Source organism: Zootermopsis nevadensis, unplaced genomic scaffold (assembly GCF_977971745.1).
Source record: "Zootermopsis nevadensis isolate Lab colony 2312 unplaced genomic scaffold, Znev_1.0 Znev_ptg000024l, whole genome shotgun sequence".
NCBI classification, from domain to species: Eukaryota; Metazoa; Arthropoda; class Insecta; order Blattodea; family Termopsidae; genus Zootermopsis; species Zootermopsis nevadensis.
The window spans coordinates 4102864-4121151 of NW_028259156.1; the positions used below are offsets into that span (position 1 = coordinate 4102864).

General features: G+C 33.8%; 1 protein-coding gene across 1 annotated transcript; it reads right to left on the reverse strand.

Moving 5' to 3' along the window:
- Positions 1-1994: 1994 nt before the first annotated feature.
- On the reverse strand, positions 1995-16814 carry LOC110833649 (2-acylglycerol O-acyltransferase 2-A). The gene is made up of 6 exons (XM_087354836.1): positions 16347-16814; positions 5341-5576; positions 3927-4192; positions 3498-3666; positions 2960-3159; positions 1995-2301 (listed from the first exon to the last, which is right to left on the reverse strand). The coding sequence occupies exons 1-6, from the start codon at positions 16347-16349 to the stop codon at positions 2144-2146; spliced, it is 1032 nt and encodes a 343-aa protein (XP_087210962.1). The 5' UTR covers positions 16350-16814; the 3' UTR covers positions 1995-2143.
- Between the last annotated feature and the right edge of the window lie 1474 nt (positions 16815-18288).

Sequence of the window (18288 nt, forward strand, 5' to 3'; positions counted from 1 at the left end):
ATTTCAAGGTTGACATTGATAATGCTAGAGATTTCTGTTGTGGTTAAAACAGAAACAGTGTAACTCATATGGAAATAAAAACACATATATTAATGTTAAATTTGGAAAATTTTCAATTTGATTAATTTCAAGAATCATATTTAATAAATTTTTAACTACTACTGCCAAATGCTGCACTGCCTTCATAATCGTTAGAAACAAATAATGCAAATAGAGATTTCTCTACAAAATTTAAAATCGATATATCTCAAGTTCACAGCTTGTACTTATCACCCAATATTGTTAGGACGATTAAATCAAGATGAGATAGGTGGGACATGCAGCACGCATGGCAGAGCGGAGGGGTGTTCACGTGGTATTGGTTGGGAGATCACTGGGAGGACCTAGATGTAAGTGGGAGGATAACATTAAGATGAACCTTGGGGAGATAGGAATTGATGGAGCAAACTGGATGCAGTTAGTTCGGGATAGAATCCTCTGCTGGGCTTTCATGAACATGGTGATGATCCTTCAGGTTCCATAAAGAAACCAGGCTATTCTTTGACAAGCCAAGTGACAATTGACTTTTCAGAGAATATCCTGCACCACACAGTAAGTGATATATATCTGAAGTTCTAAGTGTCATACAAAAAACTGTGACAGAAAACCTATCCCATACCATTCACAGTACTTTAGCGACCACTGAACAATTCAGAATCAAAATCCTGTTTGAAAGAACTTCCATCAAAAAATATGAAATAATATATCTAGTTATTTAAGAAAGGACAAAATTATTGTTATGAGGGCATTATTGGCACTGGAATTATATACTACATTCCATCTCATGTTGCACATTAAACATAGCGAAAATTTCCTGCCCTAATGAAATTGTCGTTACTTGCTCAACAGACATCTTCGAAGGCGTTTGCTTCATGTTTAAATAATCTGATTCAACCAGATATAGTTTCAAAACAACAGCTAAATTGTAAAACTGGTGACAAAAAGCAAACAGCCACACTAAACAATAAAAACAATGCTACCTGATAAATTACGCAGTCTTTCTAAAAAGACTTTAAAGTTTTACCTGCATATAATTACGTAACTACATAGCAGAAAACAGTATTTGGCGTCTCCTAGTTCTTGGAAGCATGCGCTGCCCCTGGTAGAAATTTTATGATGCAGCAATGATAAAGATATCATATATAGTAGTATAACCTGTGTTTCTAATAAAAATATTTTACCCGACGACAGCTAGTGTTGACATGGTTCGGTGTAAATTTCTAGCAAAATTTTGAGTGCAGAAAAGTACCATGCAGGTGTGAAATCAGCTGTAGATGGTCTTGGATGTCGAAGATGTAAATAGTGAAAACATTTTAAAATGACTGTCAGTCTCCCAAGATTACTGAACTCAGACACCAAAAACACGGCAATGTTTGCTGTGTAGTTAGGTAATCATATGCAATTAAAACTAACCTAACTTTTATGAAAACCCGATATATACATGTGAATTAAGTGTGCAGTGGTGACATAATGATACAAGCTGACGATGATGATGATCATCTGGGTTTTGATGTCAAAGATTCACAAATAGGTACCAATGTTTCAGAGAAATATACTACCTCCATCTTCAGGACTGAAATCCTTCAGAATGTTTCTAAAAAAATTTTGTATCTACCTATAAACCTAAATGGCATCAAAACACAGAATAATACTGTCATCCTCACCATCATGAAAACTTCAGTTCTCACATGACAGAAGCTAGTTTACCTATCTGGTTATTTAATACATTTTCCTTCCCCCCAGTAAAAGCAAACATGCTGTAACTCAATGATTCTTAGCCAAACAAAAAAGCATCATTCATATAGTTATAATGCTACAATTAGTTAACGATATTATGAACTGCAGACTTGATAAAACATTATCTAACCTTATTTAACCTAACCTAACCTAACAAGAATCGAACAATACACTTGACTCCCTACAAATTGTCATGCAAAGAAACTTTAAGCATCATGCTTTCAGTTTGTGTTTTAATTCTATACTCTGTTTAACATTGTTAATTAATGTAATATAACATACACATTGGTCCCAAATTATACTCTGTAAATAACAGACAAGATGCAATCTCTTCAACAATATAATCATTTCAAACTCCACACAACAATCACGCAATAAGAAGATCGGTAGATGTGGGGTTTGTCAGGTACATATGTTTCTTTGTTTCAAACAAAGTTCTTAATTCTTCAGTAAATTTTTGGTGTAGTTTATTTATTTGTTCTTCTGTTGGTTCAGGAACTTTCTCAACTGGTATCGGTGTTCCAACTGAAATAACAAACCAACTTTACTTATTTAAAATTTATATTTCATCACTCCTAGAATCAATTGAGCTGACTTGCTATGTTTTTACTCTTCAATAAATAACTGCATTTAAATTAAGTAGGATTATAGTGCAGTGACAAGATAAACATCACTTTTTAATAATTGATAAAAACTAATCCATCAGTTAGGGTACATTTGTATTGCCACATATTTTGGTGGATGGCAGCTTGCATGGGTGGCACTTTTCTAGGGGATTCCCTTTGAAATCACACAGAAAATTTCTGATCTCAGGCGTTTTACAGCACAATGCAAGGGTGGAAATATATACAAAGGTACTACATTGGTGTTTGACAGTATTAAACTAACATGTCATAATATTAAATAATTAGTACAATTCTTGACAGAAATAACAAAGTACTTATGTGAACCATGTATACACTAATTTGAAGTAAATTAATTTTTCCCAGCAAGTCTTTTACAGAGCCTGTGTAAATGCCTTCCTCTCTCTAATCCTATTGTATAGGTTAAGCGCACATTTTATGTTATTCCCATTTGCAAGATCTAGACAAGATTCTACCAAGTAAGTGAATCTCTCATTACAAATGTTCCCAATGTGTGATGCAAATTTCAGTATAAAAGTTTGAAGTCAGAATTACATTACCGACTGTGGTGACTGGCCGACGATGTGGAACTATTCCAAATGAGTACTGAAAGAGGCCTCTACCAAGAGGAAGAACAGGTGCAATCCCAGTCATCTTTCTACAAAGTTCCTGGGCCCATCGTAACCATGAACCTTTGGGGTTGTTCACCTGATCATAAAGATCTGTCTCACCAAATGAGAACACAGGAACCAAAGGAGTCCTATGCAACAAGGAAAACAACTGATGCTGACCATTAATGTTCACGGACGTTCTGACAATAAAACGTTTCACACGTGGTGGCTATAACAGTGGATGAATCTAGCTGCTAAACATTATAGCACTGCAGTTAAACTCATTTATAAAGTTAACATGTTGAAACACAACACGTTACTATCCCAACACTATGATAAGTAGAAACCTTTCGTCAAGTTTCATTCAAGCACCTTCAACAAAAATGCTTTACAAACGAATGCAGCTCTTTTGATCCAGCTAGTTACCAACTTCGAAAAATAATTTGTAATGTCTTACGAAGTTACGAGAATCGATTGTATTTCTTACCCGTGCATTAAGGCCAGCTTTACGAAACCTTTTCGTCTCTTCAAGATGATCTTGTACGTTCCAGGTCGACACTCCAATGACTCCGATGCACCGCCTACAACTAACGCTACGGCATTGCCCGGTCGACTCAACACGTAACTCAATGCTTCCACCGACGAAGGGCAGCCACCTGTCAAAGAGCACATTTCAGGTTCGGCGTAATTAATCCGATGTTTTACTGTTACAGCGAAAACGAGTACTCCTACACAGTAAAATTTTTCAGATACACTTGAATCTTAAATCAGAGGTTCTCATTGGTTTTTAACATTGTCACACTGTGATGAAAAATAGTCACACTATATCATAAAAACATGTCTTACTCTGTGAACAATTGTTCAGCTTAATGCAGAAATAATGTTGGTATATCTGACACCTTGCCGTTGTGCTTACCAAGTGCAAGAGACAGTTCGCGGATGAATGGAATAATGAAATGTCCCGCAAGAGTGACAAGATATGGTCTGAGGCCTGGAAACAGTTTACTGAATTTGCTTGCTTCAGTAGCGAAACTTAGGAATGCCCCAGTGCTCAGTACACCATGTGGGAACACACAGAACATGTACGTTCTGGTGGGGTCCAATTCGACCGTCTTTTCAAGGCGCAGTGGAAAGTAGTCACGAAGGTAGTCCCACCAGACCCAGCGTCGGGCCCATTCGGACCTGCAGAAAAGTAAATAGGCTAAGTAGAACATCACAACGCACAAGCAATGAACAAGTACCTTATCTAATTCTCACATACAGGCAGGCATAATGCAGCACCCAACGTCTGAGGTAAATTTAATACCTGTGACGTTTCGACATTTAATTATAATGCAGTCTTTGGGTGACTGTCACTACACCAAAGATACTTCCTTATATTTTCACAAAATCCTACATCATTTTATGAAGAAAGTTGGTTTCCGGTACCATGTTAACTTTTAACCCAATGAAATTTACTTTCACGAAATGTGACAATCTTGGAGGCTATCCATGTTTTTAGTTTAAAATCTGACCATCCATAATATCAATATGGCGGAGGAACTAAATTTACATTTAACTTCCTGTTTAATAACTTTGACTAACTAATGTACCACTATCGCTAAATGTTTAATATTTAGGTATGATGTGTGGCAAATCTTAGGATACGGTATAATTACCATTCGACACTTTTATTTGGTGTTCTGTCTGACGACAGGTCCACATGAACAGGATCCTTCCATCCTTTTCTCTGACTGGGACCTGTTCATATACGTTCTTGGCAGATGATCCAGAAGTGGTTTGCCATTGCCTTCTTCTGTGTGTGAATGGAGTAGTTGTTGGGATGCCACGGAGGAAAACTCCGTGTTGCCTAGACCACGGCCTTGCCCAACACAAGTTATAAATTCGGGCACCGCCGGGAATCGAACCCGAGACCCCAGGATTACAAGGCCAGCGTTCTAACCGCTAGACCACCGTGGCACTAGACACTACACAACCTAAAATATGAGGAATGGATTGACACCCCTCTAAATTGTGTTCCCCTCCAGCCGTCTAGCATTCCTGTCAACAGGAACTCTGGCAGTAATAACCTTCCGCTAACAGGCTATTGCGTTGGTCTAACATAGGCAGGGAGGGGAGGATATTATAGATACACGGAGGATGCCCCGGGCACCAAACGTGGGGCTTTTGCGGACTCGCTATGGGCGACTGATAAATCGTCAAATAAAATCTAGAATTGATCAGTAAAATGATTTTGGTTAATGTTCGACTGGAATCTGAACACACACCAAAGTCTGCAGAGAAGAAATTACTATTCTTGTATAAATTGGAATCCCTAGGTTGTCACTTACCGTCTACCACCTTTGTTGCTGATGCCTCGATCGTACCAGATCCACAGAATGTAGAGGACCGCCAGTATGCTGTAACGTGTGCACAGAATGGCGTACGCCATGAACAGTATGCAAAGTGTTGGTCCAAATCCTAACGTCACGAACCAGGCGAATGCTGCCAGAGTCTGCAGACGCCGCTCCAGTGGAGTGCTGACCGGAGCAAATTCGATTCCAAAGAAATTCTTGAGGCCGGAGCCCTAAAATTATGCAGACATCTTAAGTATCACTACCTTCAGCCTTAACAATCAGCATCTCGTATTCTTCCACTAATTACAGTATTTGTAACTAAACTTTACACGTTTGCATATCCCCCTCTTCAAATTATATCGTAAGGAGTCCAACCACATTATGATTAAACTTTAAGTTTTTATTTTAGTGTTCTGTCTGACGACAGGTCCATATGAACAGGATCCTTCCATCCTTTTCTCGGACTGGGACCTGTTCATATACGTTCTTGGCAGATGATCCAGAAGTGGTTTGCCATTGCCTTCTTCTGTGTGTGAATGGAGTAATCGTTGGGATGCCACGGAGGAAAACTCCGTGTTGCCTAGACCACGGCCTTGCCCAACACAAGTTATAAATTCGAACCCGAGACCCCAGGATTACAAGGCCAGCGTTCTAACCGCTAGACCACCGTGGCTTAAACTTTAAGTACGAACTAAAGAAAAAGCTATTATGAAATTTAAAAAGTATAGGCATTTGGCTACTAGTTTTTATCAGTATTAACGAATTGTTAAGTTTTCTTTGCATCACATTACATTAATCTGACAGCAGACATAACTCTGGAACAATTTTTAGTGAAATGTTTTCTACCGTGTGACGTAGTTCATAAAAAGGAAGGAATACATTTATATAACGTATTATATCGAGATATGTCTGAAATCGATCTACATTCCTCTAGCATCAAATACTAAGCAGCGTTACCATAATAAGTATTATCTTTAATTCTGTATCTGTACGACTTAAAAACCATATGGCACTTTGCAAATTTAAGCAGCATTGTGAGCAGGATATGGTTTTGGATGTATCAGAAACGAAGGACTTTACTTCCTGTCTTAAAATCCCACATGAATTGAGTCATGACTCTCAGAACCAGTCATACCAACATAGTTATTTAATTAAATTATAAATAAGGTAGTATATTTGCGTCATATTGTGAATTAGGTTAAAATTTTAATATTTTCCGTCAAATCACAATTTTAATAAGATAATAAAATATAAAATATTTAAAATATCATTTCACGTTCCGCATCGAATGATCGATTTACAAATTGGAACGTCTCTTACGACATGTTTCGGTTATATTTAACCGTCCTCAGGTATAAATTAGATTGGTAAAATTTAAAACTCGAATTACAATCATTTACAATGTTATGCAGTTTATTGAAATGTTCTTATCAGATTACTCTTATATATTAGAACGAAGGTATTGTTTTTTATATATATGGCGTGGTTCATCTGATGTTCAATATTAGTCTGTAAAGCAATGGTTTAAATAAATAAAACATTGATATTTTAAATATTTTATATTTTATTATCTTATTAAAATTGTGATTTGACGGAAAATATTAAAATATTAAATTATAAATGTACAGTAATAAGTGAATCACTTTCAGCGAAAATAAACTTCGAACACAGAAGCCGATCCGATTTCTAGAGCCGTAGAAAGCTTTGTGTTCATCAGATAACAGCTGAGAAAGCACTTATTAACACAAAGGTATCACCAAGACCACCTACGTAATATCTCCATAGACAAGAGCCCTTAAAAACAACAGTTTCAAACCCTTTCATGTAGCCCAAGTTTCATTAGAGTGTTCACAAGGGCCCATCACGATACAGATGAATTCTGTCAAAACCCTCACATTCTATTTCTCGATTTGTTCATCGTAATAATACTGGATGGAGGTTATAGATTAATTTATTAAGCAATTTTCTCAAACATTCTGATACTTTCTGTTATGCTGGGTTCAAACATTTTTCTCAGTGACGAATTCTCTAAAACAATCCACGTTCATCGGTTGAAATGAGATATTACACTTATAATATTTTAGACATACGTTTTATACCTATTTACTATATAATCATAACAGTTAAGTAAATAACCGATTCCTGATGATGTACTATTTCTCCGAAACATGTAGTTACTAAAATAATAAACACAAATATGTAATAATATACTAAAGCATGTAACATTGATTAGTTGTATGAAGATGGCTAATAGTAATACTAGTTAATTATTCGGTTTTTGTCCGTCTAATCACAATTCATATATAAATTTACAATTAAGATAATTAAAATATCATTTTATGTTCCTCATCGAACAATCGATTTACAATTGGAACATTTGTAATTAGGTTTTAAGTTTATAATTTTATCTTTTACACCTGAAGATGGTTTATATAGAAACCGAAACATGTTGTAAAAAGATGTTCCAAATGTAAATCGATTGTTCGATGAGGAACATAAAATGATATTTTAATTATCTTAATTGTAAATTTTAAATATGAATTGTGATTAGACGGACAAAAACCGAATAATTAATTAAATTTCACAACATTACGCTCGAATATAAACTAATGACATTAAGTTTAATTTCCATGTAAAGAAACGTATGAAATTCGCAATGTACTTTAACTCTTACGCTGAAATAAGCAGGCTTATGTACAAGAAAGAAGGAAATGTAACATGACAAATGTGTTTGTAATAGATTTGAGTCTATTCTATTAAATTCCAGCTTTTCAATGGTTAAGTCCAGGTATTTTTAATTAACACCATCCTGCAAATGTGTGTAGTTGCTAGCACAAATGATATCTAAATTTAAAATCACGTTCCAATTGTATTCAAACTGACCATTTCTAAACAACACTGTAAAGCAGTTTTTCTCAATATTTTTATACCTAAATCACACTCTCAGGTTTAAAATTGGTGGTTTGGAGGCTGTGGTGTGTGGCCCCCAGATGACTCGGAGGGTATTTTATAGGTAAATTTTTGAAAACGAAAACAGTAAACATTTCCCGAACTAAGAATGAGGGACATCCTTTTCAAACTGATCCTTTTTCGTATATATTTGGTGTGTTACAGCAAAATTGAACCTACCCTGACATCTATCGACAATTTAAGATAATCTATACCAGTGATTTTTAACCTGGGGTACGCGTACCCCCGGGGGTACGCGAAGACATCTTAGGGGGTACGTGAATTTAAAAAAAATATATATTATTTTATGATAAACACTGAATAATCAGTAATGTAATTTATTTAATTTATTTTAGATGTAGATTATATACTATGTATAACTTGAATTATACACCAACAATTTTGGGGGTACAAAGTTAAAGAGAAATTATATCTGGGGGTACGTGAAATTTTAAAAGAAATATTATTTTATGATAAACACTGAATAATCAGTAATGTAATTTATTTAATTTATTTTAGATGTAGATTATATACTATGTATAACTTGAATTATACACCAACAATTTTGGGGGTACAAAGTTAAAGAGAAATTATATCTGGGGGTACGTGAAATTTTAAAAGAAATATTATTTTATGATAAACACTGAATAATCAGTAATGTAATTTATATAATTTATTTTAGATGTAGATTATATACTATGTATAACTTGAATTATACACCAACAATTTTGGGGGTACAAAGTTAAAGAGAAATTATATCTGGGGGTACGTGAAATTTTAAAAGAAATATTATTTTATGATAAACACTGAATAATCAGTAATGTAATTTATTTAATTTATTTTAGATGTAGATTATATACTATGTATAACTTGAATTATACACCAACAACTTTGGGGGTACAAAGTTGAAGAGAAATTATATCTGGGGGTACGCGAAGACATCTTAGGGGGTACGTGAAATTTAAAAACAAATATATATTATTTTATGATAAACACTGAATAATGAGTAATGTAATTTATTTAATTTATTTTAGATGTAGATTATATACTATGTATAACTTGAATTACACACCAACAAATTTGGGGGTACAAAGTTGAAGAGAAATTATATCTGGGGGTACGCGAAGACATCTTAGGGGGTACGTGAAATTTAAAAACAAATATATATTATTTTATGATAAACACTGAATAATCAGTAATGTAATTTATTTAATTTATTTTAGATGTAGATTATATACTATGTATAACTTGAATTACACACCAACAAATTTGGGGGTACAAAGTTTAAGAGAAATTATATCTGGGGGTACGCGAACAAAAAAAGGTTGAATACCACTGGTCTAAATCATCCTGCAAACCTACCACGAAAACTAAAAACAAAAACAAAACAATTTTTTTTTTTTTTTTTGAAAATCTCAAGATGGGTGAAGCTTTAACCGATATTAAGTTTAAATTTTTAAAATTCACAAGGATGTGTTAAATATCTCACATACACGCCATTACAGGTCTTCACACTACAATTTACAAGTGTCGTTCAAGTGACCAACATTACAAAACATCCAGTTCACATGCAGTGAACAATCAATGCTCCCTCCTGTGTTTTAAAATTGATGCTACAGAGGGAGAAGTATTTACAGGCTGAATGAGAGGGAAATAAACCACATTAAAGGATTCTGTTACTGCCGGGGTTCAGAAGACCAATGTGGGGCAAAGTAGCTAAAACCTTCGATATAATCTGTTCATAACGTAATAGAAAAGACACTTTATAAAATATTAAATGTTTTCTGTACTAATATTAAACCCTATAAACAAAATAACCTCGAGATACTGCTGATTTAAAAGAGGAAATGCTGAATATCTTACGCAAAATAGTGACAATCATTCTCATGACATATTCCATTTGGTGTAAAAACATCCAAAAAGCATTCTAACACAAATTCTATGAACATCTGTGAATATGATACAGAATCATTTAATAACTCAGGTATCATCATCTGTACCAATTTATTTAAACTTTTTAGTGTCTATAAAAATACAGCAATATTAATAATACATATATTTATTTTGGCCGTCTATACACAAACGTATTAAAATGAGTTGTTAAAATATTATAACATTCACAATATAAATATAAAATATATAAAATACGTTATGTTATGTTTACCTGATACTCAGGTTATCGTCTCCCGGTGTCAGACATGATACAACACATTACAACATGACAATAAACAACGAAACATTAAAACCAAATCAATCATGAAGATGAATGGATTCACAAACGCATAAAATCAATAAATGCAACGCAGCTTAGTATATAATAGTTTATAAAATTAATAGAATTGATAACCTGAAGATGATGTCTTAGTACATCGAAACATGTCGTTTCTAATATGAAGATGCCAAGAATGTAATATCGTAATACGATAAAAAGAGCATCAAAACATAACATAACGTATTTTATATATTTTATATTTATATTGTGAATGTTATAATAATTTAACAACTCATTTTAATAAGTTTGTGTATAGACGGCCAAAATAAATATATGTATTGAAATCAACACAAACATGACGCAATTGAGATACAAAATATTAATAATTTTTATTATATTAGAATACCGCTTATTTGCATATCAATATTTAGACTGCAGAAAAGGCGTTAATATAACATAGAATTGCACAGGAGCCAAAATATATGGGGAAGGACACTGCTTAAGTTAAAGAGCGTAATGGAGAAGCGTGGTGTTTACTTTGAGGTACGGGCTGAATTCTTAACTAGTATTCAGAGGAGCTTTGGCTTTAAACATTGTTTCTGGTCGTTCGTTCTTCGATTCCCACAAGCAATGCTCGTGTTCTGTCAATAAAAATATGACCTATATATTCTAGTCTTATTATGTAACTCTGTAATCATTTCTCGTAACAAATCATACACCTTTATCTATTAAAGGCTGACTCGTACTTTTAAAATTCAATTATCTTATCAGAAACGTTTACGTAAGGCACGTCAAATTGGTTTATTTTTTCGAAGCAAATGTTTCGTTACTGATTCAGAGCCGCGATAGAAAAATCATTCAGCTTTAGTGTTTAATTCTGTGTTTTAAAAATTTAACTCTTTAAAGTAATTAATTCAGCAGATAATTACGAAATCGAAAACCATGGAATTGTGTCTACAAAATATTATGCTAATTAATTATTTTTTTTAGTATGACAAGAACAGAGAAGGCAAAAATGCTTTTCCTCAGGACGGTCGCAATATACAAAATGGTAAATGGTAAATTGTAAACGTATAATTACGATTATTATTATTATTATTTAGTGTTCTGTCTGACGACAGGTCCATATGAACAGGATCCTTCCATCCTTTTCTCGGACTGGGACCTGTTCATATACGTTCTTGGCAGATGATCCAGAAGTGGTTTGCCATTGCCTTCTTCTGTGTGTGAATGGAGTAATTGTTGGGATGCCACGGAGGAAAACTCCGTGTTGCCTAGACCACGGCCTTGCCCAACACGATATAAGACAAGAATTTATTAAGTATCAGTACACTAAATAAAACGTCCGAAATAAAGGACAACAACATATGAAGACTTAATTCCGACAACTACATCTGAAAGAACTTCATTCGTGTTGATGACGAAGATGATGTACTGGTAATTATATTACTGTGTCACAACATAGACAATTTTAAGAAACGCTCAGGTAAAAATTTAATCTCACCGGTGAGGCCCGGGTTCGATCCCAGGGCAGTCCAAGTGGTACTACTGATGGACAAGGTAGAATTTGGATATATTCCTAAGTCCTTCGATTTTCACCTGTCAGTAACTTTCCATTATATCGAATCATGTATCATCTGGGGAGGGAGGGGATGAACAAAGGAGCGTTTAGCAACTGCAGTTCTATAAAAAACAGTCTCATCCCACCGTAACTATAAAAGAAGACAATGTGAGCAATACCGGAAGGTCTGGTAACCCTTGAACTATTTTTCGTTCATTACCAGAACTAGCGGCTTCACCGTCACAAGCCGGAAGAACGCGCTGTAATGGTTGCTTGGTTACATGAGCGACTTCAAAGGCAGAGGACGCTGTATTCAAGCTGACATTCTACTATGTTATCGTACATATTAAGGGCTAAAGCCACTTTCGTTTCTGTGGTAACAAAAAATATTATCGACAGTCGTGCTTATCTGGAATTGTAATGGAAGAAACCAAAATTGTCGGGGCCAAGATTAGATTACAGATGTTCCATGTCTGATATAAATGTGAAAGTATCCAAAATGGATGTCAACTATTCTGAAGGTTTTCATACCTTAAGTAAGAAGTATTATGCTAAGTATATTTATTTTGTACAGTCTATACACAAACGTTTGAAGTTTATTGGTGTTATAAAAATTATATAATATTAAAACATTTTATTGTGCAAAATATTATATTAGCGCTCTTAGCGCTAATATAATATTTTGCACAATAAAATGTTTTAATATATTTATTTTGTACAGTCTATACACAAACGTTTGAAGTTTATTGGTGTTGTAAAAATTATATAATATTAAAACATTTTATTGTGCAAAATATTATATTAGCGCTAAGAGCGCTAATATAATATTTTACACAATAAAATGTTTTAATATTATATAATTTTTACAACACCAATAAACTTCAAACGTTTGTGTATAGACTGTACAAAATAAATATATTTAATCAAACACAAACATGACGCATATAAGATACAAATTATGCTAAGTGGTTCTGGTTTAATTTTTGTTCCGTTAAACGTGATCGTTATGAGGTTGCGTTTTTAATGGTAACCTTATATTTGATTCGTTCCACTATTTAAAAATATATAACCTACCTAACCGTAATCAAACTGGGGCGATTCTTAAAAATAAGACTATAATTAATCTCTATCAGATATCATAATCTACAATTATAAATATAGATCCACAAATTAAAATTAAATTTTACAAGTTTGCGTCTATAAAGCGATAGAATCTTACAATGTAACTTATATCTAGAGAAATAAAAACTATGGTTGTAATATTTACAATACTGTCAATAACAACTTAGAATTTATTAATTCGGTTTGCTATTATATACGCTTGCAGAAAAGGAAATGTTTTGGTAAAAGTATTAATGTATAGACTGTCCCAGTTTTATACGTGCCAGGACCATTTAAAGTGAAAATTTCATTATTTCAGTCACACATACAGACGTATTAAAGACAGTTTATAGCATTGTATCAAAATTCACGCAAATTATGGCTAAAATTCTGTTAACTGTTAATGAAATTCGAGATACCAACACTGGTATATTTAATTAATTAAATATTTGACATGAGTCACTGCCTGCTATTAATTACGCTTGGTTTCTTGTTAAGAATTTATTTCTGTAATAGAACAACTATGTAATTCATCACGATGTTTTTTTTTTTCATTTATGAAGATGGAATTTGTTTCAAAAGTTAAAAGAATTAAATGAATCAACTTTATACGTAACTTCAGCATGATTTATTTAGTTAACATCAGCAATTACTCATCACATAACATCATATTACAATTATAACATTCCGTTTAACATCCAAAGATCGCTTGTTGAAGTCCAATGTTTGAATACGTGCCTACACTTTTTAACTATGTATCGCAAGCTAATCGATACAGCGCCCAGGCGAATGACAAATGACTGTATGGATTGTGGTCTTCTATATTGTGATGCCGTGTAACCTTGTAGATGGTTACCACAGTTTAGAATTACACTACAAGACGTCACAATCCAGAAGATTACAAATCACGTTTGCACCACCGTGAAAACCTCAGATCTCAACTACGACTGTCAGGTTAACACAGATTCGTTTATGAATAGAAGAGGTTAAGAAAAATTGAAATTATTTTTAGATCGATAAGATAAATAATAACCCTAATCGATTGGTCTAAAGAGTTTCCTTTATATCGACTCTTTAAATTAACTCCCATACTAATGTATAATATACTTAACAGAAATACTTCAACATCACATCTCTTTCCTAAAGCTAACTCAACACTGATGTTTCACTACGTACGTAAAAGAGATATTAAAGTAAAACACAGTTATTCCTGGTCATAAATTAAGTACTACACTATGAAAACATTAACTGGACAAGATTACATGCCAATTATATTCGTAATCCAATATTTCGTTACGATCCCTAATTTTGCTAACCGGACAGACAAAATTTGACAGTCTTTGGGGTGGGACAAATACACTTTGTTGTAAAACGGAGAAATATTAATTACTAGAGCAGTAAATGCACTAGGATTTAATGAGTTAATTATATTCACCAGACCAGAAAATTAAAATTACGATTTACTAATCCCACTATTAAAACAAACAATTCCTAACGATTTAAATTAATTAATATACACCCATGTGATCGCGGTTGTAGAGAGATAAAATGTGATGTGTTCATTGTGTAACTGAGAGGTTTTTCCAGAGACCGAATATTCTTTGCTATAGGACCCATCACGTAATTGTAAAAACTGCCATTACTTTTAAAAACCACTAATAAACTTCTAGTTTGCATCTTTCACCATTTCCAGCAAACATCAAAATCAAAGCAAGTTGATAAAATTACATTCTCAAAGTCAAAATCGATATATACAGTAGACTCCCGATTAAGAATTAATTACGAATATGTGTTGTAAAATTAGAACGTTTAAAAGTAAAGAAATAAATAAGCTATATTATTTAACGTATTAATATAAACCAACTGTTACTAAAACCCGAAGTTTATGACAATAGAACATTTTTACTATCCTGGAATCCTTTTCTTTGAAAAATACACGAAGTTATTAAATTTTATTTAAAATCCTTTACGTCACCAGTAAAATCTTTAAAAATTTAAGTAGTGTCTATATAAAAAAAACTTGAGTATTTGTTACATTTTCGTGGTTTTTCTTTCATTTTTAAGAATCATCTGGGGGGGGGGGGGGTTCAATTATCCGGTAAAATAAATTTCTCAACCAAACCGGAAGTTTACTGTAAATTATTCCTATACTTCATTTTCAAACTTTCTTTTTAACCACGTGGGTACTACGCTAAGCTACGTACAGTTGACATTGACCAAATATGTTTACACGACACTTGAAGGAAGAAGTATCTTCCGACCTCCATAGTTAAAGGACGGCTTTCCACTTCATTTCGACTGTCAACAGAAGAGCGTCCTTGAAGTTATGAAAACAATTTTCAATAAATATTTTCATACGGCGTAATAAATCTATGACATAATTGTGCACAACTAAGCACTTTGCTCGAATAAACCACATTCATTACCAAAAAAAAAACCCATAACGATTAACCACTTACAGGACAGTGGTAAATATGTATACCGAGTACTTAAATGTTCAGTATCTCGATATATTCATCATCCAGTCTCTCTTTATAAGTTCCATGTCAAAATAAATAGCACAATTTGCCCCAAGTCTTATCTGTAGTGGTAATAAGAGGGACTTTTTTGTAGACGTAACAGATCTTTGAAACGTAAATAGGAACTTTTACTCTTTCAAGCAAATTCTGACCAAAATCCGATTTGTTACTTCATGATTCTTCCAATTTAAATTTATCAAAATCATCCTCTAGCAGGCCATCAAATTATTTTTCCTTTAAAATCAAGTCTTAACATAAATTAAAATTAAAATTACAATTATTCGTCCTTCACATTTAACTTACTTACCAATAATTAGTAAAAATAAGCAAGCCGAGTTGTATCAAACGGATGTGAAACTAAGAGTTTTAAAATTTAAGCAATTTACGAACGAATTTGCCATCTATGGTTCTATGTCTGAATAAATCCACTTGAAATAACTACTTTTATTCTAATAGATATTATTTTTGTGCAAATTAAATAGCAGGAAACATATGAAAATCGTAATATTTTCATGTTTTAAGAGCCATGAAAAGTAATACGAGATTTTATTAAATCCCTCACTTCTCATGTATTTACGTTCTCATAACACTTCAACAAGGTACACTAGGTTACAGGATAACTTAAATTCAAAATTCTCTTGTTGATAACACGACTCACCATTATACTGTTGGAACAGACAGGTTGGTTTCAAAAAATATCCTTTCGTCAGAAAAAAAATTGACCGATCTCCACGACTCGCTGTGAGCAACTGATGCCAATCCAAATGACGTCCCCCCTACTACCATCTACCCTTTCGATACGCAGAGAGTCTCTGTGTACGCTTGGCTTCGCCTATCCCCGCTGATAGTGCGCTATCCAACGACTGAGCACAATATAGGCCCGTCTGTCGCTGTTTATAAACATACGTGCTTGCTTACGTCGTATGGGCCAAGTCTCGTCTCGTCTCGTCTCTTTCTGATTTACCTCACCAATGACGTCACCTCCGTCTAAAGCGTAAGATGAGAACAAACATACACGAAGAGGACTTGAAATCGAGGTAGTTTCAGCCCAAGGGTTCACCTTCACCTCACGAGGTTGCATAGAAAATAATTTCTCCATTTACGCGGTGGATTTGTTCCTGAAAAACACCGAACAAATTAACACGTTAAGATATGTAAACACAAACTAAAAATTCTGAAGTGTTCGCCAGAATTTTACCTTCGTGGTGGATATACGGGAATTAACCGGGTTATAATTCGCTACCCAATCAATTCTGTGAACAAAAATTAATGTAGATCTTCATTCAAAATGCCCGATCTTGACCAAAATCGGAATCTGTCGGGACAATTTTGAGTTAAACTTTTCAATGTCAAATTTCGTAGAAACCCCATAAGCAGTTTACGAGTTTTTACATGTGGACGGACGGACAGACAGACAGATATGGCGATACTAATATGCTCATCTTAACAAGTTTTGTTATTGTTCTTATACATTATTTGCATCAGCTAGGAAATTTCGAATAGATTTGACGACTAACTGAATTTTTAGTTCCTCCATGATTAAAATCGATTAATTTATCAGGTCTACCAACATATTTTCTTTCCCTTCAAAATTTATATTTATAATATTTCGACCGAGACGTGAGGTACAGACATTTGTGGATGCTGTGATTTCCAAGGAAGACCCTGCAATATATTATTTCTTAAATTACGTAGATGATCAATCCAATCAGGACATGGATCAAATTAAGACACAAAAGAGCTGCGAAGAGTGTGAACTGAGAGAATTTACGTCTACCTGTAGAGTTACGAATTGGGACGACTGGACGACCGCTGAAACACAGCCTTTGGGGGCAGTGGCATTATTCAGTTGTTTTATGAAACTTGTTATATACATTATATAATTTACGGTACCATTACTGATGTGAGATCAAAGTTGCACAGCCGACGGACATCTGTAACCTTGGAGTTTGGCACTTGCCTATAAACCAATGGTTAATTACCTGCTATAAGAACACATAAACACATCTAAACAACAGACAGTTTTGCTTGGTTGGCGACTGAAACATAAGATTTATTCATTGACTCTTGCCCGCTTTTATTTTTATTATTATTTCGTTTTGAAAACTGACAAGGGAACTGCGTTTCCACAATTTGTAGAGAAATACACGAACATATGTTTTAAACATAGTTTTCTACTCATTCAATTATGTCGGAAAGTAATTGTTGACAGAACAACAAACTGGTTAAATAATACGATGTGATTATTGTTATACGTAATTTTGTTGCTTTTAAAATCTCTCTATTTTCTAATTATTATACTATGCTTATTTATTTCTCCTTTCAATAGAAATGTTTTTGTTTGTATTACTTTAGAATTTACCTTTATTTTTGACGGCTAATTTCTCAGTTTTATCTATAATCAATCCCCAAACACCATCCAACGAGCACAGAATACAGAACAGCGATTCTGAAGTGATAGGAAAATTAATTTGAATTTATAACAAAAAAAGTTCCTGACGACGACGATACTTAAAACTAAGTCAGTCCTACTTTTGTCTGCTTTCACCGTGTGGACGTGAGCTGTGTTGCCGACGTTTCAGAGTAACGTATTGCCTCCA

Coding starts and splice junctions, on each gene's coding strand:
- LOC110833649 (XM_087354836.1), bottom strand. Junction 4,193..5,340: donor AGCAACAAAGGTGGTAGACG/GTAAGTGACAAC, acceptor ACTTTTCTGCAG/GTCCGAATGGGCCCGACGCT. Junction 3,160..3,497: donor AAGCTGGCCTTAATGCACGG/GTAAGAAATACA, acceptor CTTGTTGCATAG/GACTCCTTTGGTTCCTGTGT.